Source organism: Clarias gariepinus, chromosome 26 (genome assembly GCF_024256425.1).
Source record: "Clarias gariepinus isolate MV-2021 ecotype Netherlands chromosome 26, CGAR_prim_01v2, whole genome shotgun sequence".
Lineage (NCBI taxonomy): Eukaryota > Metazoa > Chordata > Actinopteri > Siluriformes > Clariidae > Clarias > Clarias gariepinus.
This window is the reverse complement of record NC_071125.1, coordinates 22,140,929-22,163,000: the sequence shown is the minus strand read 5'-3', so window position 1 is coordinate 22,163,000 and position 22,072 is coordinate 22,140,929. Positions and strand designations below refer to the sequence as shown.

At 38.9% G+C, this 22,072-nt stretch overlaps 1 protein-coding gene across 2 annotated transcripts; it reads left to right on the top strand.

Annotated features, from left to right (window-relative positions):
* Window positions 1–14,399: 14,399 nt before the first annotated feature.
* LOC128514360 (acyl-coenzyme A thioesterase 9, mitochondrial-like) lies at window positions 14,400–21,208 on the top strand. Of its 2 annotated transcripts, XM_053488179.1 has the most exons (16): window positions 14,401–14,604; window positions 14,873–14,946; window positions 15,528–15,554; window positions 16,307–16,352; window positions 16,439–16,609; window positions 17,225–17,262; window positions 17,427–17,510; window positions 17,609–17,712; window positions 18,374–18,447; window positions 18,526–18,593; window positions 18,702–18,813; window positions 19,220–19,310; window positions 19,398–19,483; window positions 19,619–19,706; window positions 19,946–20,096; window positions 20,381–21,208. In XM_053488179.1, exons 1-16 carry the CDS (start codon window positions 14,591–14,593, stop codon window positions 20,437–20,439), a joined length of 1,287 nt encoding a protein of 428 aa, XP_053344154.1. In that variant the 5' UTR covers window positions 14,401–14,590; the 3' UTR covers window positions 20,440–21,208. The 2 variants fall into 2 exon arrangements, with proteins under 2 accessions (XP_053344155.1, XP_053344154.1); XM_053488180.1 differs by lacking the exon at window positions 15,528–15,554 and having other exon boundaries at window positions 14,400–14,604.
* The last annotated feature ends 864 nt before the right edge of the window (window positions 21,209–22,072 follow it).

The window sequence follows — 22,072 nt, the reverse complement described above, 5'->3', positions numbered from 1 at the left end:
AGGCTTTTGGGTATTCTCTTATATATATAAATACAATCATATAAACTTCTAAATTAAGGCCCTTAACCCTCAAATGCTCAGGTGTACAATGAGATAAAAATGTAAGTCGCTATGGATAAGGATGTCTGCCAAATCCAGTGTAACCTCAGATTGCGAGGAACGCAGTTTGTGAATGTTCCGCAAGAAGAGCAAAGATTTTTAATAAACTTTGACTTGGAAAACATAAAAGGCTTGGTTTACGAGTACCGAGTATCATGTATCACGCATTCACTACTTCTCAGTTCTATCACAACTGAGCCAATGTTTTTTTCTTTCTCTTGCGCTGCGGAATTATGGGTAATCGTCTCCCCTGCGTGTCTCTCACTGGTATAATCAACATCTGTGCATGCATGTACTGTTTACTATAACACTGACATCGCCCTGGATTTGTGTGTGTGTATTTTTGAGACTTTGCAGGCAGCAACGTGGGTCACTCGTACTCTTTAGCCAATCAGACGCAACCTCACCATTCAACCAATCACAGCCCTCCAGGAGCGCAGCACTTAAGTAGCTCAGCTTTACACAACTTTTGCACAATCTGAGTTAATTACAACCGAAATGAAGTTTTACCTACTTATACCCAGAACAGGATGCACGTGTAAGTTATTACTTTATTTCATAATGTTTATAATGTTTCATCATGAACTTTGCCGAAAATAACACAGCTAACCATTTTTTAAACTATAAAGAATTTTAAACATTAAAAAAATTTGTACACAGTTGTACATCGGTAAATTGTGTTTGCATTTGTGAAACGAATATTATTGTTTTTTTGTGTATATATATTTTTTTCCTGCACGTGAATTGGGTTTAACACGTGAATTATGATACGCATGTGTTCATCATGTCATTTGTGTGAATTATTAATGAGACTGATTTGCTTCCATACTCCTCTTACTTTAGCTTCACAGACACACAAACACACACACATACAGTGCCTGCACTCATCAATTTTTTAAATTCTAATTTTATTTGACACATACTGTACACAGTCATACTCAGTACGATATGCAGTGAAATGCTTATACGACCGCCCGTGACCTTAAAAATAAAAGATTATTAATAGGAAATAAATATGAATAAAAAATAAATACAATAGAAAATAATTATAGCTAGGATAGAAATACAATATAAATTAAATTTAGCTGGGATTATAAGAAAAGTATAAGAAAGCTGTACAATATAAAAAAATATAAAAAACATATAGCATTTTAGTGTAAATAAAAAATGATTGGGGAGTGTGCAAACAGACAATGTCATATTTGTGCAGGTTTAAAAAATGGTTTAGTCCTGTGTGGTGTTGTGGTTGAGAGACCGTATCGCCTGCGGGAAGAAGCTCCTGCTCAGTCTCTCTGTGTTGGCCTTCAGGGAGCGGAATCGCTTTTCCTGACCGCAACAGAGAGAACAGTCTATTGCTGGGGTGGCTGAGGTCCTTCACAGTCTTCCTGGCCTTGGTCCAGCACCACTTGCTGTAGATTGAGTGTGGGTCAGAGAGCTCAGTGTGGATGATGCACTCAGCTGATCTACAGAGGGTGGTGTGAGTACGTCTGTACTGCATGGTGATGTTTCCAAACCAGGTCGTGTTGTTTTCCGTCAGGATGCTCTCTATGGTGCAGGAGTAGAAGTTCCTGATGCTGCCGGGCCTTTTTCACCTTTTGTTTATGTGACAGGACCATGACAGGTCTTGCGTGATGTGGACATAGAGGTATCTGAAGCTGTCCACTCTCTCCACTGGGCTCCTGTTGAAGAGGGGGAGTCTTGTAGTTCCTCTTCTGCTTTGTACTAAGGTCCACTATCAGCTCCTTTGTCTTGCTGAAGTTCAGGAGGAGATTGTTCCTCTGGCACCATTTTCCCAGATTTTTAATCTCCTCCAGGAAGGCCGTCGTTGTTTATGATCAGGCCCACAGCGACCGTGTCTTCAGTAAACTTGATGACGGTGGTGAAGTTGGTAGTGGCCACACAGTCGTACGTGTACAATGAGTACAAAGTGCTTCCACATAAACTGAAACACTTCTCTGTTGGGATTTTTTTTTAAAGGTAAAGTGCAGGTTAATTTGTTTTATTGTAACTTATTATTTTGTATTAATTGTGGAACCAATGATTTGAGTTTCCATTATTTCTTATGGGGGAAATTCACTTTGGTTCCTGAGTGTTTTAAAATACGAGCCCACTTCCGGAACGAATTATCCTCATAATCCAAGGTCCAAGGTACATCATGTCTAAAAGAAAAAAACAACTTACATAACAAAAAACTGTTTAAATAAATAATAATAGTAACAGTATCAGAGTGTCACATGATAATGTGGTCAGGAATAAACAGTCGTGTCTCATATTAAAACCTGCATGATTATTTCAAACTGCTCCAGGTTAAACGTCCTGATCTGAACCGCACAGACTGTTTGAGACACTGATGTGAATCATACCTGTGCAGGCCGTCCTCATTCAGAGGGCGGAGTTTAAACACTCATATCTGTTTATACAGAAGCACGGCTGCCTGATTTTGTAGCAGCGAGAGTCCTTACTAGAACCAGATGAAATAAACACAAACCTCCGCTCTATTTTTGTTTTTTTTTAACAATATACATTTTTTGTGTTTCATATTTATCTGAATGTACACAGTGTGTTATGGCATGTACTCTACTAATCATATGTTCTTTTGTCCAACTCTGTATAAAATGTAAATTAATATTATTTTATTTCTATTTCTCATTATTTCACCAAATGTAGAGTCAGGTGCAGCTGTGATTGTAATCTGATGCTTATAATTAATGGTTTATCTTTGAAATTATTATATAAAGTAAAATAAACGAAAGCTGACTCTCAGCAGAACTCTACCTTGTTCCCTCTTCCTATTTTTATTCTCTCTCTTCCTAAGTCGACCTGGTGTCCTCCTGTCCAATCAGATACCAGTGTTTAAACTCTGCCCATGTGAATGAGGACGCCCTGCACAGGGACGCTCTGAGTCAGTGTCTCTGACAGTTTGTGTTCAGGTGAGATGAAGGAAAGAAAGGTTTTCTCTCCAACGCCTCTTCACCCGATCTGTGACGGTCTCACAGTTAAAACCACAGTGGACATTTCCCACAGGTGTTGGAGAAGGTGATGGTGAAGAAGACAAACGATACATCATGAGGAAGAACCATGTATTCAAGACAATGTCTTACAAGTGTGTGATGAAAAGATTTACAAAAATACACAAACACAACCGATACAGAAATGAAAATGGGTTTATTTACAGTGCATAGACAAAAAAACATGTAGATGTGAGTTGTAACTTCAGGTCCAGTCTGAGTTGCTTTTACAGAATCTGAAAGTTTACAGCAAGATGAAAGTCACGTTGTGTCGAGGTCGAGGTTTCTCAGAGGAAGAGCGCAACGTTGTCCCCAAATCAGCACAGGAGAGTTTGTACAGTTGACACAGAGGAGAGACGGAACATTGTTGAGACACATAAACACAGGACAGTGTCCAAGCACACACACATCACATGTGCTGCTTTTTACGACAGATAGGAAAAAAAGGTGCGTATGAGACGTACATTCTGTAGATCCATGAAAGTCCGTTTATAACATTTTTTAGAGTCGTTGCTGGATTTCTGTTTTGATTAAAGCGTATAGAATCGAAGTTCTCAGTCATTCGAATGTACACAACCTCACGTCGTGTGTAACTGACTGATGGAGGAACCATTGTAAGTAGAGCGGTGAAGCTGCAGAGTGTTTCTGTTCAGAATGTCATTTCTCATTTGACATCCGTATTTATTAGTCATGTCACGTGTCCATCACTGAACCAACCTCCCACGTCCCTCCCAGCATTCAGACTCCGCCCTCTGAATGAGGACGCCCTGCACAGGTATGCTTCACGTCAGTGTCTCAAACAGTCCGTGCGGTTCAGTCTGTGTGGTTTGAAATAATCTTTAATATGAGACACGACTGTTCATTCCTGACGACATTATGATGTGACATTATGATACTGTTCCACATATTACAACAGTTATTCCTTATATATGAACATCGATGATTTACTTTACTGTAGTACATTTACATTTGGGCATTTGGCAGACGCTCTTATCCAGAGCGACTTACATTTTATCTCATTACACATCTGAGCATTTGAGGGTTAAGGGCCTTGCTCAAGGGCCCAACAGTGGCAACTTGGTGGTTGTGGGGTTTGAACCTGGGATCTTCCGAACCGTAGTCCAATGCCTTAACCACTGAGCTACCCCTGACCCCAGTAGGAGGCAGCAGTGTGGACTTTTTGGTGAGATTGGTATCATGAGACATTTTGATAATCATTGTGATTTGATATTTTACAATCCTTTATGTGTGATTAAAGCAGTGTATTGTGATTCAAGTCACATTCATGTATTCATGTAATTGATTTAGTTACCTGTTTGAGATAATGTCACTACCCAGATATAGATGAAAAAGATTGGCTTGCCCAGTTTAGTCAAAACAGTAACATGTTGAAGTGATCAGGAAAGAATAAAGGTTTGTCAGATGTAAATTTCCGTCCTTATGTCGAATCACTGCAGGGCCATGGGGTGTCAATCAGAAAAGCTTTTTATCTGAACCGCACAGACTGTTTGAGACACTGACGTGAAGCATACCTGTGCAGGGCGTCCTCATTCAGAGGGCGGAGTCTGAATGCTGGGAGGGACGTGGGAGGTTGGTTCAGTGATGGACACGTGACATGACTAATAAATACGGATGTACGAATGAGAAATGACATTCTGAACAGAAACACTCTGCAGCTTCACCGCTCTACTTACAATGGTTCCTCCATCAGTCAGTTACACACGACGTGAGGTTGTGTACATTCGAATGACTGAGAACTTCGATTCTATACGCTTTAATCAAAACAGAAATCCAGCAACGACTCTAAAAAATGTTACAAACGGACTTTCATGGATCTACAGAATGTACCGTCTCATACGCACCTTTTTTTCCTATCTGTCGTAAAAAGCAGCACATGTGATGTGTGTGTGCTTGGACACTGTCCTGTGTTTATGTGTCTCAACAATGTTCCGTCTCTCCTCTGTGTCAACTGTACAAACTCTGTCCTGTGCTGATTTGGGGACAACGTTGCGCTCTTCCTCTGAGAAACCTCGACCTCGACACAACGTGACTTTCATCTTGCTGTAAACTTTCAGATTCTGTAAAAGCAACTCAGACTGGACCTGAAGTTACAACTCACATCTACATGTTTTTCTGTCTATGCACTGTAAATAAACCCATTTTCATTTCTGTATCGGTTGTGTTTGTGTATTTTTGTAAATCTTTTCATCACACAATTGTAAGACATTGTCTTGAATACATGGTTCTTCCTCATGATGTATCGTTTGTCTTCTTCACCATCACCTTCACCAACACCTGTGGGAAATGTCCACTGTGGTTTTAACTGTGAGACCGTCACACATAAAATATGATTAGTAAAGTACATGCCATAACACACTGTGTACATTCAGATAAATATGAAACACAAAAAATGTATATTGTTAAAAAAAAACAGAAATAGAGCGGGGGTTTGTGTTTATTTCATCTGGTTCTAGTAAGGACTCTCGCTGCTACAAAATCAGGCAGCCGTGCTTCCGTATAAACAGATATGAGTGTTTAAACTCCGCCCTCTGAATGAGGACGCCCTGCACAGGTATGATTCACGTCAGTGTCTCAAACAGTCTGTGCGGTTCAGATGAATAACAAAACGGATCAGACCACGTAGCCTCTTTTCTCACAGTGAGAGCAGTAGGTGACAGTAAAGAAGACAACACATGTCACATGCATCAAAAGAACATGAAGATAAATTCAAGAACATCTCCAAAGATATATGTTAATAATATTTAGGCCAAAAACACAACTCAGTCCAACTGTCACATGGGTTTATATGTAGTACATGGATAAACAGAAAAATAATCTAATAAGTGTTTTAAGTTCTGTTCAGTTCCATAACACAAGACCCATCCTAGGTGCTGCATTTACATCATGTCTAAAAGAAAAAAACAACCTACATAACAAAAAACTGTTTAAATAAATAATAATAGTAACAGTATCAGAGTGTCACATGATAATGTGGTCAGGAATAAACAGTCGTGTCTCATATTAAAACCTGCATGATTATTTCAAACTGCTCCAGGTTAAACGTCCTGATCTGAACCGCACAGACTGTTTGAGACACTGATGTGAATCATACCTGTGCAGGCCGTCCTCATTCAGAGGGCGGAGTTTAAACACTCATATCTGTTTATACAGAAGCACGGCTGCCTGATTTTGTAGCAGCGAGAGTCCTTACTAGAACCAGATGAAATAAACACAAACCTCCGCTCTATTTCTGTTTTTTTTAACAATATACATTTTTTGTGTTTCATATTTATCTGAATGTACACAGTGTGTTATGGCATGTACTCTACTAATCATATGTTCTTTTGTCCAACTCTGTATAAAATGTAAATTAATATTATTTTATTTCTATTTCTCATTATTTCACCAAATGTAGAGTCAGGTGCAGCTGTGATTGTAATCTGATGCTTATAATTAATGGTTTATCTTTGAAATTATTATATAAAGTAAAATAAACGAAAGCTGACTCTCAGCAGAACTCTACCTTGTTCCCTCTTCCTATTTTTATTCTCTCTCTTCCTAAGTCGACCTGGTGTCCTCCTGTCCAATCAGATACCAGTGTTTAAACTCTGCCCATGTGAATGAGGACGCCCTACACAGGGACGCTCTGAGTCAGTGTCTCTGACAGTTTGTGTTCAGGTGAGATGAAGGAAAGAAAGGTTTTCTCTCCAACGCCTCTTCAACCCGATCTGTGACGGTCTCACAGTTAAAACCACAGTGGACATTTCCCACAGGTGTTGGAGAAGGTGATGGTGAAGAAGACAAACGATACATCATGAGGAAGAACCATGTATTCAAGACAATGTCTTACAAGTGTGTGATGAAAAGATTTACAAAAATACACAAACACAACCGATACAGAAATGAAAATGGGTTTATTTACAGTGCATAGACAGAAAAACATGTAGATGTGAGTTGTAACTTCAGGTCCAGTCTGAGTTGCTTTTACAGAATCTGAAAGTTTACAGCAAGATGAAAGTCACGTTGTGTCGAGGTCGAGGTTTCTCAGAGGAAGAGCGCAACGTTGTCCCCAAATCAGCACAGGAGAGTTTGTACAGTTGACACAGAGGAGAGACGGAACATTGTTGAGACACATAAACACAGGACAGTGTCCAAGCACACACACATCACATGTGCTGCTTTTTACGACAGATAGGAAAAAAAGGTGCGTATGAGACGGTACATTCTGTAGATCCATGAAAGTCCGTTTGTAACATTTTTTAGAGTCGTTGCTGGATTTCTGTTTTGATTAAAGCGTATAGAATCGAAGTTCTCAGTCATTCGAATGTACACAACCTCACGTCGTGTGTAACTGACTGATGGAGGAACCATTGTAAGTAGAGCGGTGAAGCTGCAGAGTGTTTCTGTTCAGAATGTCATTTCTCATTTGACATCCGTATTTATTAGTCATGTCACGTGTCCATCACTGAACCAACCTCCCACGTCCCTCCCAGCATTCAGACTCCGCCCTCTGAATGAGGACGCCCTGCACAGGTATGCTTCACGTCAGTGTCTCAAACAGTCCGTGCGGTTCAGTCTGTGTGGTTTGAAATAATCTTTAATATGAGACACGACTGTTCATTCCTGACGACATTATGATGTGACATTATGATACTGTTCCACATATTACAACAGTTATTCCTTATATATGAACATCGATGATTTACTTTACTGTAGTACATTTACATTTGGGCATTTGGCAGACGCTCTTATCCAGAGCGACTTACATTTTATCTCATTACACATCTGAGCATTTGAGGGTTAAGGGCCTTGCTCAAGGGCCCAACAGTGGCAACTTGGTGGTTGTGGGGTTTGAACCTGGGATCTTCCGAACCGTAGTCCAATGCCTTAACCACTGAGCTACCCCTGACCCCAGTAGGAGGCAGCAGTGTGGACTTTTTGGTGAGATTGGTATCATGAGACATTTTGATAATCATTGTGATTTGATATTTTACAATCCTTTATGTGTGATTAAAGCAGTGTATTGTGATTCAAACATATTCATGTAATTGATTTAGTTACCTGTTTGAGATAATGTCACTACCCAGATATAGATGAAAAAGATTGGCTTGCCCAGTTTAGTCAAAACAGTAACATGTTGAAGTGATCAGGAAAGAATAAAGGTTTGTCAGATGTAAATTTCCGTCCTTATGTCGAATCACTGCAGGGCCATGGGGTGTCAATCAGAAAAGCTTTTTATCTGAACCGCACAGACTGTTTGAGACACTGACGTGAAGCATACCTGTGCAGGGCGTCCTCATTCAGAGGGCGGAGTCTGAATGCTGGGAGGGACGTGGGAGGTTGGTTCAGTGATGGACACGTGACATGACTAATAAATACGGATGTACGAATGAGAAATGACATTCTGAACAGAAACACTCTGCAGCTTCACCGCTCTACTTACAATGGTTCCTCCATCAGTCAGTTACACACGACGTGAGGTTGTGTACATTCGAATGACTGAGAACTTCGATTCTATACGCTTTAATCAAAACAGAAATCCAGCAACGACTCTAAAAAATGTTACAAACGGACTTTCATGGATCTACAGAATGTACCGTCTCATACGCACCTTTTTTTCCTATCTGTCGTAAAAAGCAGCACATGTGATGTGTGTGTGCTTGGACACTGTCCTGTGTTTATGTGTCTCAACAATGTTCCGTCTCTCCTCTGTGTCAACTGTACAAACTCTGTCCTGTGCTGATTTGGGGACAACGTTGCGCTCTTCCTCTGAGAAACCTCGACCTCGACACAACGTGACTTTCATCTTGCTGTAAACTTTCAGATTCTGTAAAAGCAACTCAGACTGGACCTGAAGTTAAAACTCACATCTACATGTTTTTCTGTCTATGCACTGTAAATAAACCCATTTTCATTTCTGTATCGGTTGTGTTTGTGTATTTTTGTAAATCTTTTCATCACACAATTGTAAGACATTGTCTTGAATACATGGTTCTTCCTCATGATGTATCATTTGTCTTCTTCACCATCACCTTCACCAACACCTGTGGGAAATGTCCACTGTGGTTTTAACTGTGAGACCGTCACACATAAAATATGATTAGTAAAGTACATGCCATAACACACTGTGTACATTCAGATAAATATGAAACACAAAAAATGTATATTGTTAAAAAAAAAACAGAAATAGAGCGGGGGTTTGTGTTTATTTCATCTGGTTCTAGTAAGGACTCTCGCTGCTACAAAATCAGGCAGCCGTGCTTCCGTATAAACAGATATGAGTGTTTAAACTCCGCCCTCTGAATGAGGACGCCCTGCACAGGTATGATTCACGTCAGTGTCTCAAACAGTCTGTGCGGTTCAGATGAATAACAAAACGGATCAGACCACGTAGCCTCTTTTCTCACAGTGAGAGCAGTAGGTGACAGTAAAGAAGACAACACATGTCACATGCATCAAAAGAACATGAAGATAAATTCAAGAACATCTCCAAAGATATATGTTAATAATATTTAGGCCAAAAACACAACTCAGTCCAACTGTCACATGGGTTTATATGTAGTACATGGATAAACAGAAAAATAATCTAATAAGTGTTTTAAGTTCTGTTCAGTTCCATAACACAAGACCAATCCTAGGTGCAGCATTTACATCATGTCTAAAAGAAAAAAACAACTTACATAACAAAAAACTGTTTAAATAAATAAATAATAATAGTAACAGTATCAGAATGTCTCATGATAATGTGGTCAGGAATGAACAGTCGTGTCTCATATTAAAACCTGCATGATTATTTCAAACTGCTCCAGGTTAAACGTCCTGATCTGAACCTCACAGACTGTTTGAGACACTGATGTGAATCATACCTGTGCAGGGCGTCCTCATTCAGAGGGCGGAGTTTAAACACTCATATCTGTTTATACAGAAGCACGGCTGCCTGATTTTGTAGCAGCGAGAGTCCTTACTAGAACCAGATGAAATAAACACAAACCCCCGCTCTATTTCTGTTTTTTTTTAACAATATACATTTTTTGTGTTTCATATTTATCTGAATGTACACAGTGTGTTATGGCATGTACTTTACTAATCATATGTTCTTTTGTCCAACTCTGTATAAAATGTAAATTAATAGTATTTTATTTATTTCTTATTATTTCACCAAATGTAGAGTCAGGTGCAGCTGTGATTGTAATCTCATGCTTATAATTAATGGTTTATCTTTAAAATTATTACATGAAGTGAAAAACTAAAGCTGACTCTAAGCAGAACTCTACCTTGTTCCCTCTTCCTATTTTCATTCTCTCTCTTCCTAAGTCGACCTGGTGTCCTCCTGTCCAATCAGATACCAGTGTTTAAACTCTGCCCATGTGAATGAGGACGCCCTACACAGGGACGCTCTGAGTCAGTGTCTCTGACAGTTTGTGTTCAGGTGAGATGAAGGAAAGAAAGGTTTTCTCTCCAACGCCTCTTCACCCGATCTGTGACGGTCTCACAGTTAAAACCACAGTGGACATTTCCCACAGGTGTTGGAGAAGGTGATGGTGAAGAAGACAAATGATACATCATGAGGAAGAACCATGTATTCAAGACAATGTCTAACAAGTGTGTGATGAAAAGATTTACAAAAATACACAAACACAACCGATACAGAAATGAAAATGGGTTTATTTACAGTGCATAGACAAAAAAACATGTAGATGTGAGTTGTAACTTCAGGTCCAGTCTGAGTTGCTTTTACAGAATCTGAAAGTTTACAGCAAGATGAAAGTCACGTTGTGTCGAGGTCGAGGTTTCTCAGAGGAAGAGTGCAACGTTGTCCCCAAATCAGCACAGGAGAGAGTTTGTACAGTTGACACAGAGGAGAGACGGAACATTGTTGAGACACATAAACACAGGACAGTGTCCAAGCACACACACATCACATGTGCTGCTTTTTACGACAGATAGGAAAAAAAGGTGCGTATGAGACGGTACATTCTGTAGATCCATGAAAGTCGGTTTACAACATTTATTAGAGTCGTTGCTGGATTTCTGTTTTGATTAAAGCGTATAGAATCGAAGTTCTCAGTCATTCGAATGTACACAACCTCACGTCGTGTGTAACTGACTGATGGAGGAACCATTGTGAGTAGAGCGGTGAAGCTGCAGAGTGTTTCTGTTCAGAATGTCATTTCTCATTCGTACATCCGTATTTATTAGTCATGTCACGTGTCCATCACTGAACCAACCTCCCACGTCCCTCCCAGCATTCAGACTCCGCCCTCTGAATGAGGACGCCCTGCACAGGTATGCTTCACGTCAGTGTCTCAAACAGTCCGTGCGGTTCAATCTGTGTGGTTTAAAATAATCTTCAATATGAGACACGACTGTTCATTCTTGACGACATTATGATGTGACATTCTGATACTGTTCCACATATTACAACAGTTATTCCTTATATATGAACATCGATGATTTACTGTACTGTAGTACATTTACATTTGGGCATTTGGCAGACGCTCTTATCCAGAGCGACTTACATTTTATCTCATTACACATCTGAGCATTTGAGAGTTAAGGGCCTTGCTCAAGGGCCCAACAGTGGCAACTTGGTGGTTGTGGGGTTTGAACCTGGGATCTTCCGAACCGTAGTCCAATGCCTTAACCACTGAGCTACCACTGAGGATTTTACAATCCTTTATGTGTGATTAAAACAGTGTATTGTGATTCAAACATATTCATGTAATTGATTTAGTTACCTGTTTGAGATAATGTCACTACCCAGATATAAATGAAAAAGATTGGCGTGCCCAGTTTAGCCAAAACAGTAACATGTTGAAGTGATCCGGAAAAAGTAAAGGTTTGTCAGATGTAAATTTCCGTCCTTATGTCGAATCACTGCAGGGCCATGGGGTGTCAATCAGAAAAGCTTTTTATCTGAACCGCACAGACTGTTTGAGACACTGACGTGAAGCATACCTGTGCAGGGCGTCCTCATTCAGAGGGCGGAGTCTGAATGCTGGGAGGGACGTGGGAGGTTGGTTCAGTGATGGACACGTGACATGACTAATAAATACGGATGTCAAATGAGAAATGACATTCTGAACAGAAACACTCTGCAGCTTCACCGCTCTACTTACAATGGTTTCTACATCAGTCAGTTACACACGACGTGAGGTTGTGTACATTCGAATGACTGAGAACTTCGATTCTATACACTTTAATCAAAACAGAAATCCAGCAACGACTCTAATAAATGTTGTAAACCGACTTTCATGGATCTACAGAATGTACCGTCTCATACGCACCTTTTTTTCCTATCTGTCGTAAAAAGCAGCACATGTGATGTGTGTGTGCTTGGACATTGTCCTGTGTTTATGTGTCTCAACAATGTTCCGTCTCTCCTCTGTGTCAACTGTACAAACTCTGTCCTGTGCTGATTTGGGGACAACGTTGCGCTCTTCTTCTGAGAAACCTCGACCTCGACACAACGTGACTTTCATCTTGCTGTAAACTTTCAGATTCTGTAAAAGCAACTCAGACTGGACCTGAAGTTAAAACTCACATCTACATGTTTTTTTGTCTATGCACTGTAAATAAACCCATTTTCATTTCTTTATTGGTTGTGTTTGTGTATTTTTGTAAATCTTTTCATCACACACTTGTTAGACGTTGTCTTGAATACATGGTTCTTCCTCATGATGTATCATTTGTCTTCTTCACCATCACCTTCACCAACACCTGTGGGAAATGTCCACTGTGGTTTTAACTGTGAGACCGTCACAGATCGGGTGAAGAGGCGTTGGAGAGAAAACCTTTCTTTCCTTCATCTCACCTGAACACAAACTGTCAGAGACACTGACTCAGAGCGTCCCTGTGTAGGGCGTCCTCATTCACATGGGCAGAGTTTAAACACTGGTATCTGATTGGACAGGAGGACACCAGGTCGACTTAGGAAGAGAGAGAATTAAAATAGGAAGAGGGAACAAGGTAGAGTTCTGCTGAGAGTCAGCTTTAGTTTTTTACTTCATATGAAATAAAAAAATAAACCATTATGCACCAAGACAAGCACCAAGTTACATTATTTACATCATTTACAAAAGAACATGTGTTACTAAAGTACATGACATAACAATCTGTGTACACTCAAATAGATTTTAAACACACAAAAAAGCATATTTTGCTTAAAACAGAACTATAGCACGTTCCTGCTGAAGTTGAAACCCAGACCTCCTGCAAGAACTTTATCCAGGATAGCCCAGTGCTCCAGTGTTTGGGGTTCAAATCTCACCTCCAGTCTGGGTGTGTGGAGTTATCATGTTCTCCTTGTGCTCTCACAGTCTAAAGACATGCACTGTAAGATGATTGGCATTGTGCAACTGCTTGTAATTGATGATTGTTGTACATGTGTTCTGTAAAGGGTTGACACCCCATCCAGGGGGTACTCTGACCTGTGCCCAAAGTTCCCGGGAATAGGCTCCTGGCCCTTAATGGCCTATTAAAAAAAGATGCCAGGGAAAATGCTTTACCAAAATTGCCCATAGTGTGTGAATGTTGACCAGAGGTCCTACTACGGTCGTAAAAATGGAAATAATTACAATGGTCACCATTGGCCTTAATAGTCCCTAGTTGGACTAAGAGGTGCCTAGATGGGTGGCTGGATATGCACTGATCAGCCATAACAGTAACCTATTAACATTAAAACCCTCTAGGCACAAGATCTCTGGCAGTGTGCTGTGGTACCGGGCACTGGGAAATTACTCACTCATCGTCTTTACCAGTTGTGCCTGGAGCCTTCATCGCAGGGCACACACACACACACACACACAGAGACTACTGGTAATTTGGGAATGCCAATTAGCTTAATCTGCATGTTTTTGGACTGTGGGAGGAAACTGGATTACCCAAGCACAGGAAATTACCCCTGTTGAGAATCAGTGATATCCAATTGTGTGTGTGTGTGTGTGTGTGTAAGTTTCCATTTAAAAAAATTACATCTCTTTATATACTGTACTTGGACTGTTGGCCTGGACGCTAATACGGTTAATACGGTATCTACCAGAATTTACCACTAAAGACAACGAACTATGTCGCGATGCTAGGCTAAGAGGCGTGATTTATATATATATATATATATATATATATATATATATATATATAAGTACATAACGTATTTGTTATTAATGTGCTTGTTTATTGTTACAGACTGCACATATGCACATTTTGCACCGCCATTACGGTAAAAATCATTGCTCCTTCTTCTCGTCCTCTAACTAGGAAGTTGTCATAGACCAGTCTGACCAATCGCGTACGTTTTTAGATGCACCTCATTTGCTTTCGTATCCACTACTAAAGTGCACTACATAGTGCATAAAGTAAACGCGTCTTGTGTGTTACGCAAGTGTTATATATGTTTAAAAGTGAGGCGTTGGAGACACAGCCTTACTGAGTGTACCACCTTGAGTAGGGATTAGATCTCTGCTACATAAAAAGAACAAAATAAAATGTTTTCTCAAAGGTAAAAAGCCTTGCAGTTATTATTTCTTGTTTATTTTATTTATTAGCTATTATAGAAATGAAGAAGATACTTCGCAGGCTTTTGACATTAACAACATGCGAGTGTTTTAGCTTAGCTAGCTCACTAATGTTAGCTGTTCCCAGATCAGTTGAGTTTATTCTGTAGGTGTGGCACTGGGCTTGAAATAATCTTTCTGTTTTTGAGGCATTGTCGTATAAAGTGTACATTAACGAGTTCACTTTTTGTTAATATTTTTGGATTGTTTTAGGGTGTTGAAGTCAGTAGCATCACTGACATGCAGGACTTTTTCACATCAGGGCAAAGCACCTGATATGGCTGAGGGTAAATCTCTCTTTATACACACACACACACACACACACATATACTGTACACACGTTTGCAATTAAAGTAATGAATCTGAAAGCATTTGTTGACTAGGGAATAAACACTCTGTGTGATGCTGTTGTAGGAAATTAATCAAGAGTAATATGGAGTAATGAAGTTTTTCTTTTACCGTCCCATTTTTCCCAATTTAACAGCACATTTGAAAGTGTTTTATTCCTTCACCACAGCAATTTTACACCCGAATCACAATTTATCATTCATTAAAAATGACACGTTGTAGTTTTTTTTAATTTGCTAAGTTGCTTCCTGTTGTCACTTACATTTTCAACAGTAAACTATAGCCTTCCCACATTTTTTAAAGTTTAATCAGTTTTAAGTTAATAAACCAAAAAAAAAAAAACTACAGGTTGTCATCTTACAGAGAAAACGCGTTAGTGCAAACTAACTGACGCTGGAGACTCCTTGCAGGGATGTTCTCACAGCACCACTGTCTCAAAATGAGCATAAAATTGCTGTGGCTTTGTCTTATTGTTTTTTTAAGAATGTTCTTTTTTTAATGCACTTGTGTGTCCTTACAGGAAACGCACACTTGCTTGTGACCAACGGTGTGTTTTTGTTGGTAAAATTGAACCCTGTCTCGCAGCATGCCTGATCTGCCTTTTGTTAACTCTATGCTTTTTACAGCACCACAGTTTCTCTTCTTATTAATCTTTCTTTTTTTTTTGTTGCTGTTAATAAACACACACTTTGTGTGTGAAATGTCCTTTAGAGATGTCTTTATCTTTATTCCAGGCTTCCACACAGGTCCATGCTCTCACCTGTTTCTATAACTTCCTTCTTGAGGCTCGTTCTCTATTGTGGTGTCTTTTCATATCGTCTCAGGGGTAAAAACTAGCACCGCGCCTCGAATATTGTCTTCAGCTCACAATTTTTACCTCACAGAAAGCGCAGTTTAAATATGCTTGTGTAAACACAAATGACATCGTTTTTACTGAACACGTTTGTAGCAGCAGTTTTATTATTCTAGCAACATTTTGGCATAACTTTCATAATTTTGCAGACTAAATGCATCTGTAACATACATTCGTCTTCCAACATCAGTGCTGGTCTAAGACACGGACTTTTGGGAGTATGGATTGCATTTCAGTAAAGAAGGTTTTTACTGTATAACATGTCATTTATGTGACTATTTAATTTTAAAAACTCTTAGTCTTAGTCCGAGCTTTACGTCACGATGCTGTTACACTGATTGAGATGATATGAGAGAACACTTCGCTTCTGCATGCAGCCGTCCGCAACAGCTCACACCTCTGCCTCACACTCATTATACTAATTTTTGCCTTTTTTCCCCATCCAGTACGCAATCGGCTGAGGCAGATCGTAGGAGCGTCGACCAACTGGAGGTACGTATTTATTAATAGTAGTCCAGTGCTTTGTATTTTGTGACGAGGTGAGTTAAGGTTTTGCTCTTAATAATTTTTTTGTGCAGAGATCATCAGCAGGCCCTGTCTGACAGAATCTCCCTGAGTAAACACCTGGCGAACAGTCAGGAAGAACTCCCCGTGAAGACGATGAAGGACAGCGCGATCGAGGTGCATCTTCCTTTAGGGACGCAGCCGTCGCTCCGGGAGAAATACCTTAACTACCACAACAGTGTCAGGTACCGGTACCATCGATATACAGTACCTGAACACTTCAGCACCTCCTGGAGAAGCTCGCTGTCTGTTATCTACTGTAGAGTTCCTTGTGAAAGTATTTACACCCCTACAAACTGGCTCTACAAACTATTGATTTTTTGGGGGGGTGGGGGTGAATAGTTATGCACCCTCGTGAGTTCTGTTGGTTTGTCTCGATTATTGTTCGCATTATGATAAAAAATATTTTGCACTATTAAAGTAAGTAACTATTGTTGAATACGTCGCCTCAAAAAAAAAAAAAAAAACTATTATTTTAATCCCAGGATTTAATGCAGCAAAATAGGGCAGACACCAAGGGGGATGAATACTTTCGCAAGGCACTGTACTGTATGTCTGACTAGTATAGACACAACTGACACAATCCTTTAGTAGTTTATAATCAAATCAAATTAAAATTTTATTTTTTACATACACAGCAATATATAGCATGTATAATAGCAGTATATAATGTAATTAAAGCATTATATCTCTTTTATATTAAATATAGTGTATAGAAGTAAAATAAAAGCCCTTGACGTTTCTTTTGTGAAAAATGTGGTGTAAAAAGCTGATTTATTTATTCGTTCCCTCCCAAATAGATTTGGCCGGATTTTGGAGGATCTTGACAGTTTAGCAGGTACCTTAACATTACTTTGTTTATTTAAATTATTTATTTATTTATTTTTTTTGTTTATTTTTTAAACCAAAGTTGGATTAAAACATTGAGTAAGAACATTCTCAGGGTTATATGCAGAATTACATGATCCCGATGTTGCTGATGTTGTTTTTTATCTTCCGCAGTGCTGATCTGTTACTCTCATACATGGAACAAGGAGCTGGACAGATCGCCTCTGTCCATCGTCACCGCACTGGTGGACAAAATCGGTAAACGCCTATGCCCATTCATAACAGAGTAATAATGTCAGTAATGTGTGTATAATACATGTGTAATCCATGTATGTTCCACGTGGTGATCCTCCTAGACATGCGGAGGAACATCATCTACCCAGACTGCGATATCAAGTTCACAGGTCATGTTACGTGGGTGGGAAAGACATCAATTGAAGCCAAGATGCACATGACACAGGTGTGTAAGGCCCGAGCACAACGTCACACACTGTTACCAGAGAATTTTCATTTTTCACATGCATGAGGTCAGCGTAAAAAACAAGGTATTTTTATATTTGGAATGGTTTCAGGCATTTTTCCGTCAGGGCAGATTTTACACCCAATCCTAGGGTAGGAAGTGGAAAAAAAAGAGAGGACATGTTGAATTGACTTCACGAGGGTACGAGTTTAAGTCAAACTGGGATTTTTGAAGTTAAAAACTCCCTTTATTTCTTTATATACCCCCCTGCTACACTAGTGCTTGGACACCATCAATGTAGAAAGTTTTTTTATAATGCCAAAGCCATGATCGGACAGTCTGTCTGAAACACTGGCCTCCAAGGAACTGATTTAATGTCTGCAGAGGGCTTCAAACACCTTAGTCAGGATCATCATTCACAGACTTACAGACTTCTTTAAAACGTTGCAGCATTCAAATGTTTTACTGCGGCTAAGAGTCTCATCATCATACTGTGCTTTAAGTCAATCGCTTTCATGCCTTCATTTAACAAAAATCACAATTCCTGGTTTGACTTGAACACCCCTCATATTTCTTTTTGTGTTGATCTTTAAATATTGATTTGGTCACCAGTTTTTTTCCCGACAGAGCATGAAAAGTTTGTTCCTGCATGTTTCCACAGTTCCACGATGGGGTGTACACTCCAGTCTTAGATGCTACGTTTGTCATGGTCGCACGAGATCCAGAAAATAAAAGGTATAACATCAATTAATAATTTTAGATCTCATCCATCAGTCAGCATGGACAGTTTATTAATAACACAAACTGCTTCAGGGCAGCGTTTGTAAACCCGCTGAAACTAGAGAGCGCAGAGGAAGAGAAGATTTTCCAACAAGGAGAGAGTAAGTGTTTAACCTGTGTAACATATTATATAATATTTGTGTAATTGTCTTTTTTATATACACACCTGAGCTCCCTGCGGAATGGAATAAATATACTCGTCATTTTAGTTAACAAGAAGAGGCGTGTGGACCTGAGCACAGCTTCTTTACTCAAGGTGGCTCCTACAGCGGAAGAGAGGACGCTCGTGCACAGTCTGTTCCTCAACACGCTCGACTCCAAGTACTGTTTATATATAAACACACATACCCAAACGCATGCACACATCTTACTTATCGTCCTTAACTCTGGACATACAGTTATTTTTTAAAAGTTCTTAAGAATGACCTAAAATGTTCATACACATGAAGGTATGGGAATCACCAGGGAATCGATTCATACTGCGATTCTAAAAGTTCCACACAGCATGCTGTGCTCCACCTTTAGGCTGATAGAATAACTGCAACATTTTACCGCCTCAAATGCAAACATTATATAAATAAAAACTTTTTATAATAATAATAATTATGGAGTCAGTGTGGCGATACATGAATTGCCTGTGTCATTCATTTGTTTATTTATTCATTTCCCCTTATAAATAGCTTCATACTTTATAATAATACTATGCATGTTTTTCTTTCCTGTGTAGGACCGTTAGCTTTCGGGGTCGAATCCTTCCCCCTAACTCTGTATGGATGGAGGACGCAAAGCTGAAAGGCTTAGAGATCTGTCATCCACAGGTCGGCTAGAAAAGTGATGCACATGTTATATTTTATATTGATTACATGTTGAGTGTTTCTCTGAGTGTGTTTGTGTCTGTAATCCAGGAGAGGAACATCTTCAATCGGATATTCGGCGGTTTCCTGATGAGGAAGGCGTATGAGCTGGGCTGGGCCAATGCCTGTGCATTCGCGTAGGGTTCAGTTCCGTTCAGATATTTTTACCCACTTTTACACTTTTGTGATCAGTGTTGGGTTTACAGATTTTTTTTTTACATTTATTTATTTTTTATTTTTTTGTAACGTTTGTGTTGTTGTGTTTATTGCAGTGGATGTAGGCCTGTGCTGGTAGCAGTGGATGACATTATGTTCCGTAAGCCAGTGGAAATCGGTTCCCTGCTGCTGCTGTCATCTCAGGTAGCAAAATAATAATAATAAAAAACACAAAATGAAAAAAAAAAATCAAGGTAAGACTGGTGTGATGAAGCAAAGTCCCTGTTACCACCTCGAACCTCACAGGACTTCTCCAAGTGTTCTATGGAAGTTTATCAGCACTGACATGTGGACCTGTATGAAGAGTGTGATGAAAAAGCTAAAAGTTAGGCTGATAATGTGTGTGTGTGTGTGTGTGTGTGTGGTGGTATGTTTTTCTTAAGGTGTGTTACACCGAAGGACAGCACGTTCAGGTCAGGGTTCACACCGAGGTGCTCGACCCTTTGACCCGGCAGCACAGCACCACTAACGTCTTCCACTTCACCTTCCAAGTGGAGAATCCTGTTCCAGCTGTAATACCGCAGAGCTATGGAGGTTGGACCACATATCTTTTTTTTCTTTTTTTTTTTACAAACAATTTTAATAATTTAAGCTAAATAAAACATTTCTAAACTCGGCAAATAATTTACTCCTAACACACAGGATGCTGTTCTGCCTGATAATGTATGAATAGTTTAGAGTGCACCATCTGTAGGATTTTAAAGAAACTGCAGCATTTTACCATCTGAAATGCAAACTTAATAAAACATTTTGAAGGGATTTATGAATTTTCACACAATCACAACACGAACCGTAACTGAATTCATTTTTTTCTTTAGAGTCCATGCTGTACCTGGATGGTAAGAGACACTTTGATGAGACAATGAAGAGCCAGTAAAGAATATTCTGCATACGATCAAGGAACGTTACTGCACTTTTTCCAAGGGGGTGTTATGTTGCAAAACTTTGAGTTTTTTTTTTATGTTTGTATGCCTTTTTCATTTATAAATATGCCTTCAAAATATTCAAACAAAAATATTTATACTCATAGTATAGTTTTTATGCTCGCACATGTACACACATGCTCTTATTATAAAAGTATATTATACTGTTTACTGTAGACTGTATCTATTCCGCTTTTTATTTCGACATTTGTATTTTATATTGCCATATGAATACGTATGCGGCTGAGTGATTTTAAAAACCAAAGTATCTCAAAGTCTTTCAAAACACTAGATCTGCTGAAAGATTTGGAGGGAATATTTGTCTTTTTTATGCTGTATTAACATAAAAAATGCCTCAAATATCTCAGCTCACTTTACAGCTTTCCGTTATGTTGTTCTTGCCTTGGCTGTAGTGTACACTACGATACAAATGGTAAGCAACCTGCGTGTACTCAGATATCTAGCAGGTAGAAAGAACAAAGCAAAAACGCTTTAAAAAGGTTTAAACATGTTGGGTTAGAAGCATTTTGATCAATGATACCAGTAAAGAAAACACTCTTTACCATCATGAGATCAATGGAAACATGTACTGTAAACAGAATAAATGGAAAGTTTTACATGCTTAGCATGTGCACATCACTTATACGCGAGCTGTATTCAACTGAACAAACAGGATATACTAGTACAAATGGATATACTTGTTTAATAAATTATGAAATAGAATTTTTCGTGTGCTTATTATGTTTAAGGAGTTTATGTATTATTATTAATATAATATCACAGCAGTGATGAATTCTTAGATATGTTTTAGATCCATAACTAGGTTTTTGTCTAATATGTTGTAATTTATACATGTATGGCCAATTCACAAGAACTTGTACATAAACTACGTCTAACCATAAATGGGTTGAAATTCGAACCAAAAAAAGAAAAAGGTCTGATCGTTAATATAACCATGTTTTCTCTACAGAATCATTTATTTAATATTTTGGGGAGGGAGTCTTCAGAGTGTGAGAACTTCATAACAGGAACTAGAGATAAACATTATCGAGATTACACAATAAAGATTCTGCAAAGAGAAAGCAATAAAATCTTTTAAAGTTCTAAAGTAGAATTAATATAGGACAGCAGTTTAAAAGATTGAGATTTTTACACATTTTCCATAATTTAATCTTCAAAAATACTGTGCCATGCCAAAAAGTTAGCATGAAAATTTTATGTGTATTAACTTTACAACCCCCAAAAAGCATTGTACTGCATGTGTCTTATATTATGTATATGCAAACACCTGAGAGGGTCCAAATGTTCCATAACAGGAGTTCTCAAACTTAATATTCAAAAGTCTGAATCTGACTTCTATTCACCGTCAAAGGTCCAGACCTTTTCCTAATCAGCTTTTATTTAACTTTCTTATTACTTAAGCAAAATACATTCATGTTTAAATGAGACATAAAATACGTTCAGGTCTCGTGGAAAAGAAATGCAGCTGTTTAACTACAATCAGATGCTTAAACCAAAGCAAATCTAAAGCAACATGTATTCAAGTGTCAGAAAGATTCACAATCAGTTGCAAGCTAGTGCAAAAGT

Bases quoted from the DNA above. Each gene is read 5' to 3' on its own strand.
- LOC128514360 (XM_053488179.1), top strand. The intron at 18,814-19,219 runs GTACTGTTTATA...TTTCCTGTGTAG, and splicing joins CTCAACACGCTCGACTCCAA to GACCGTTAGCTTTCGGGGTC. The intron at 19,707-19,945 runs GTAGCAAAATAA...GTTTTTCTTAAG, and splicing joins TGCTGCTGCTGTCATCTCAG to GTGTGTTACACCGAAGGACA.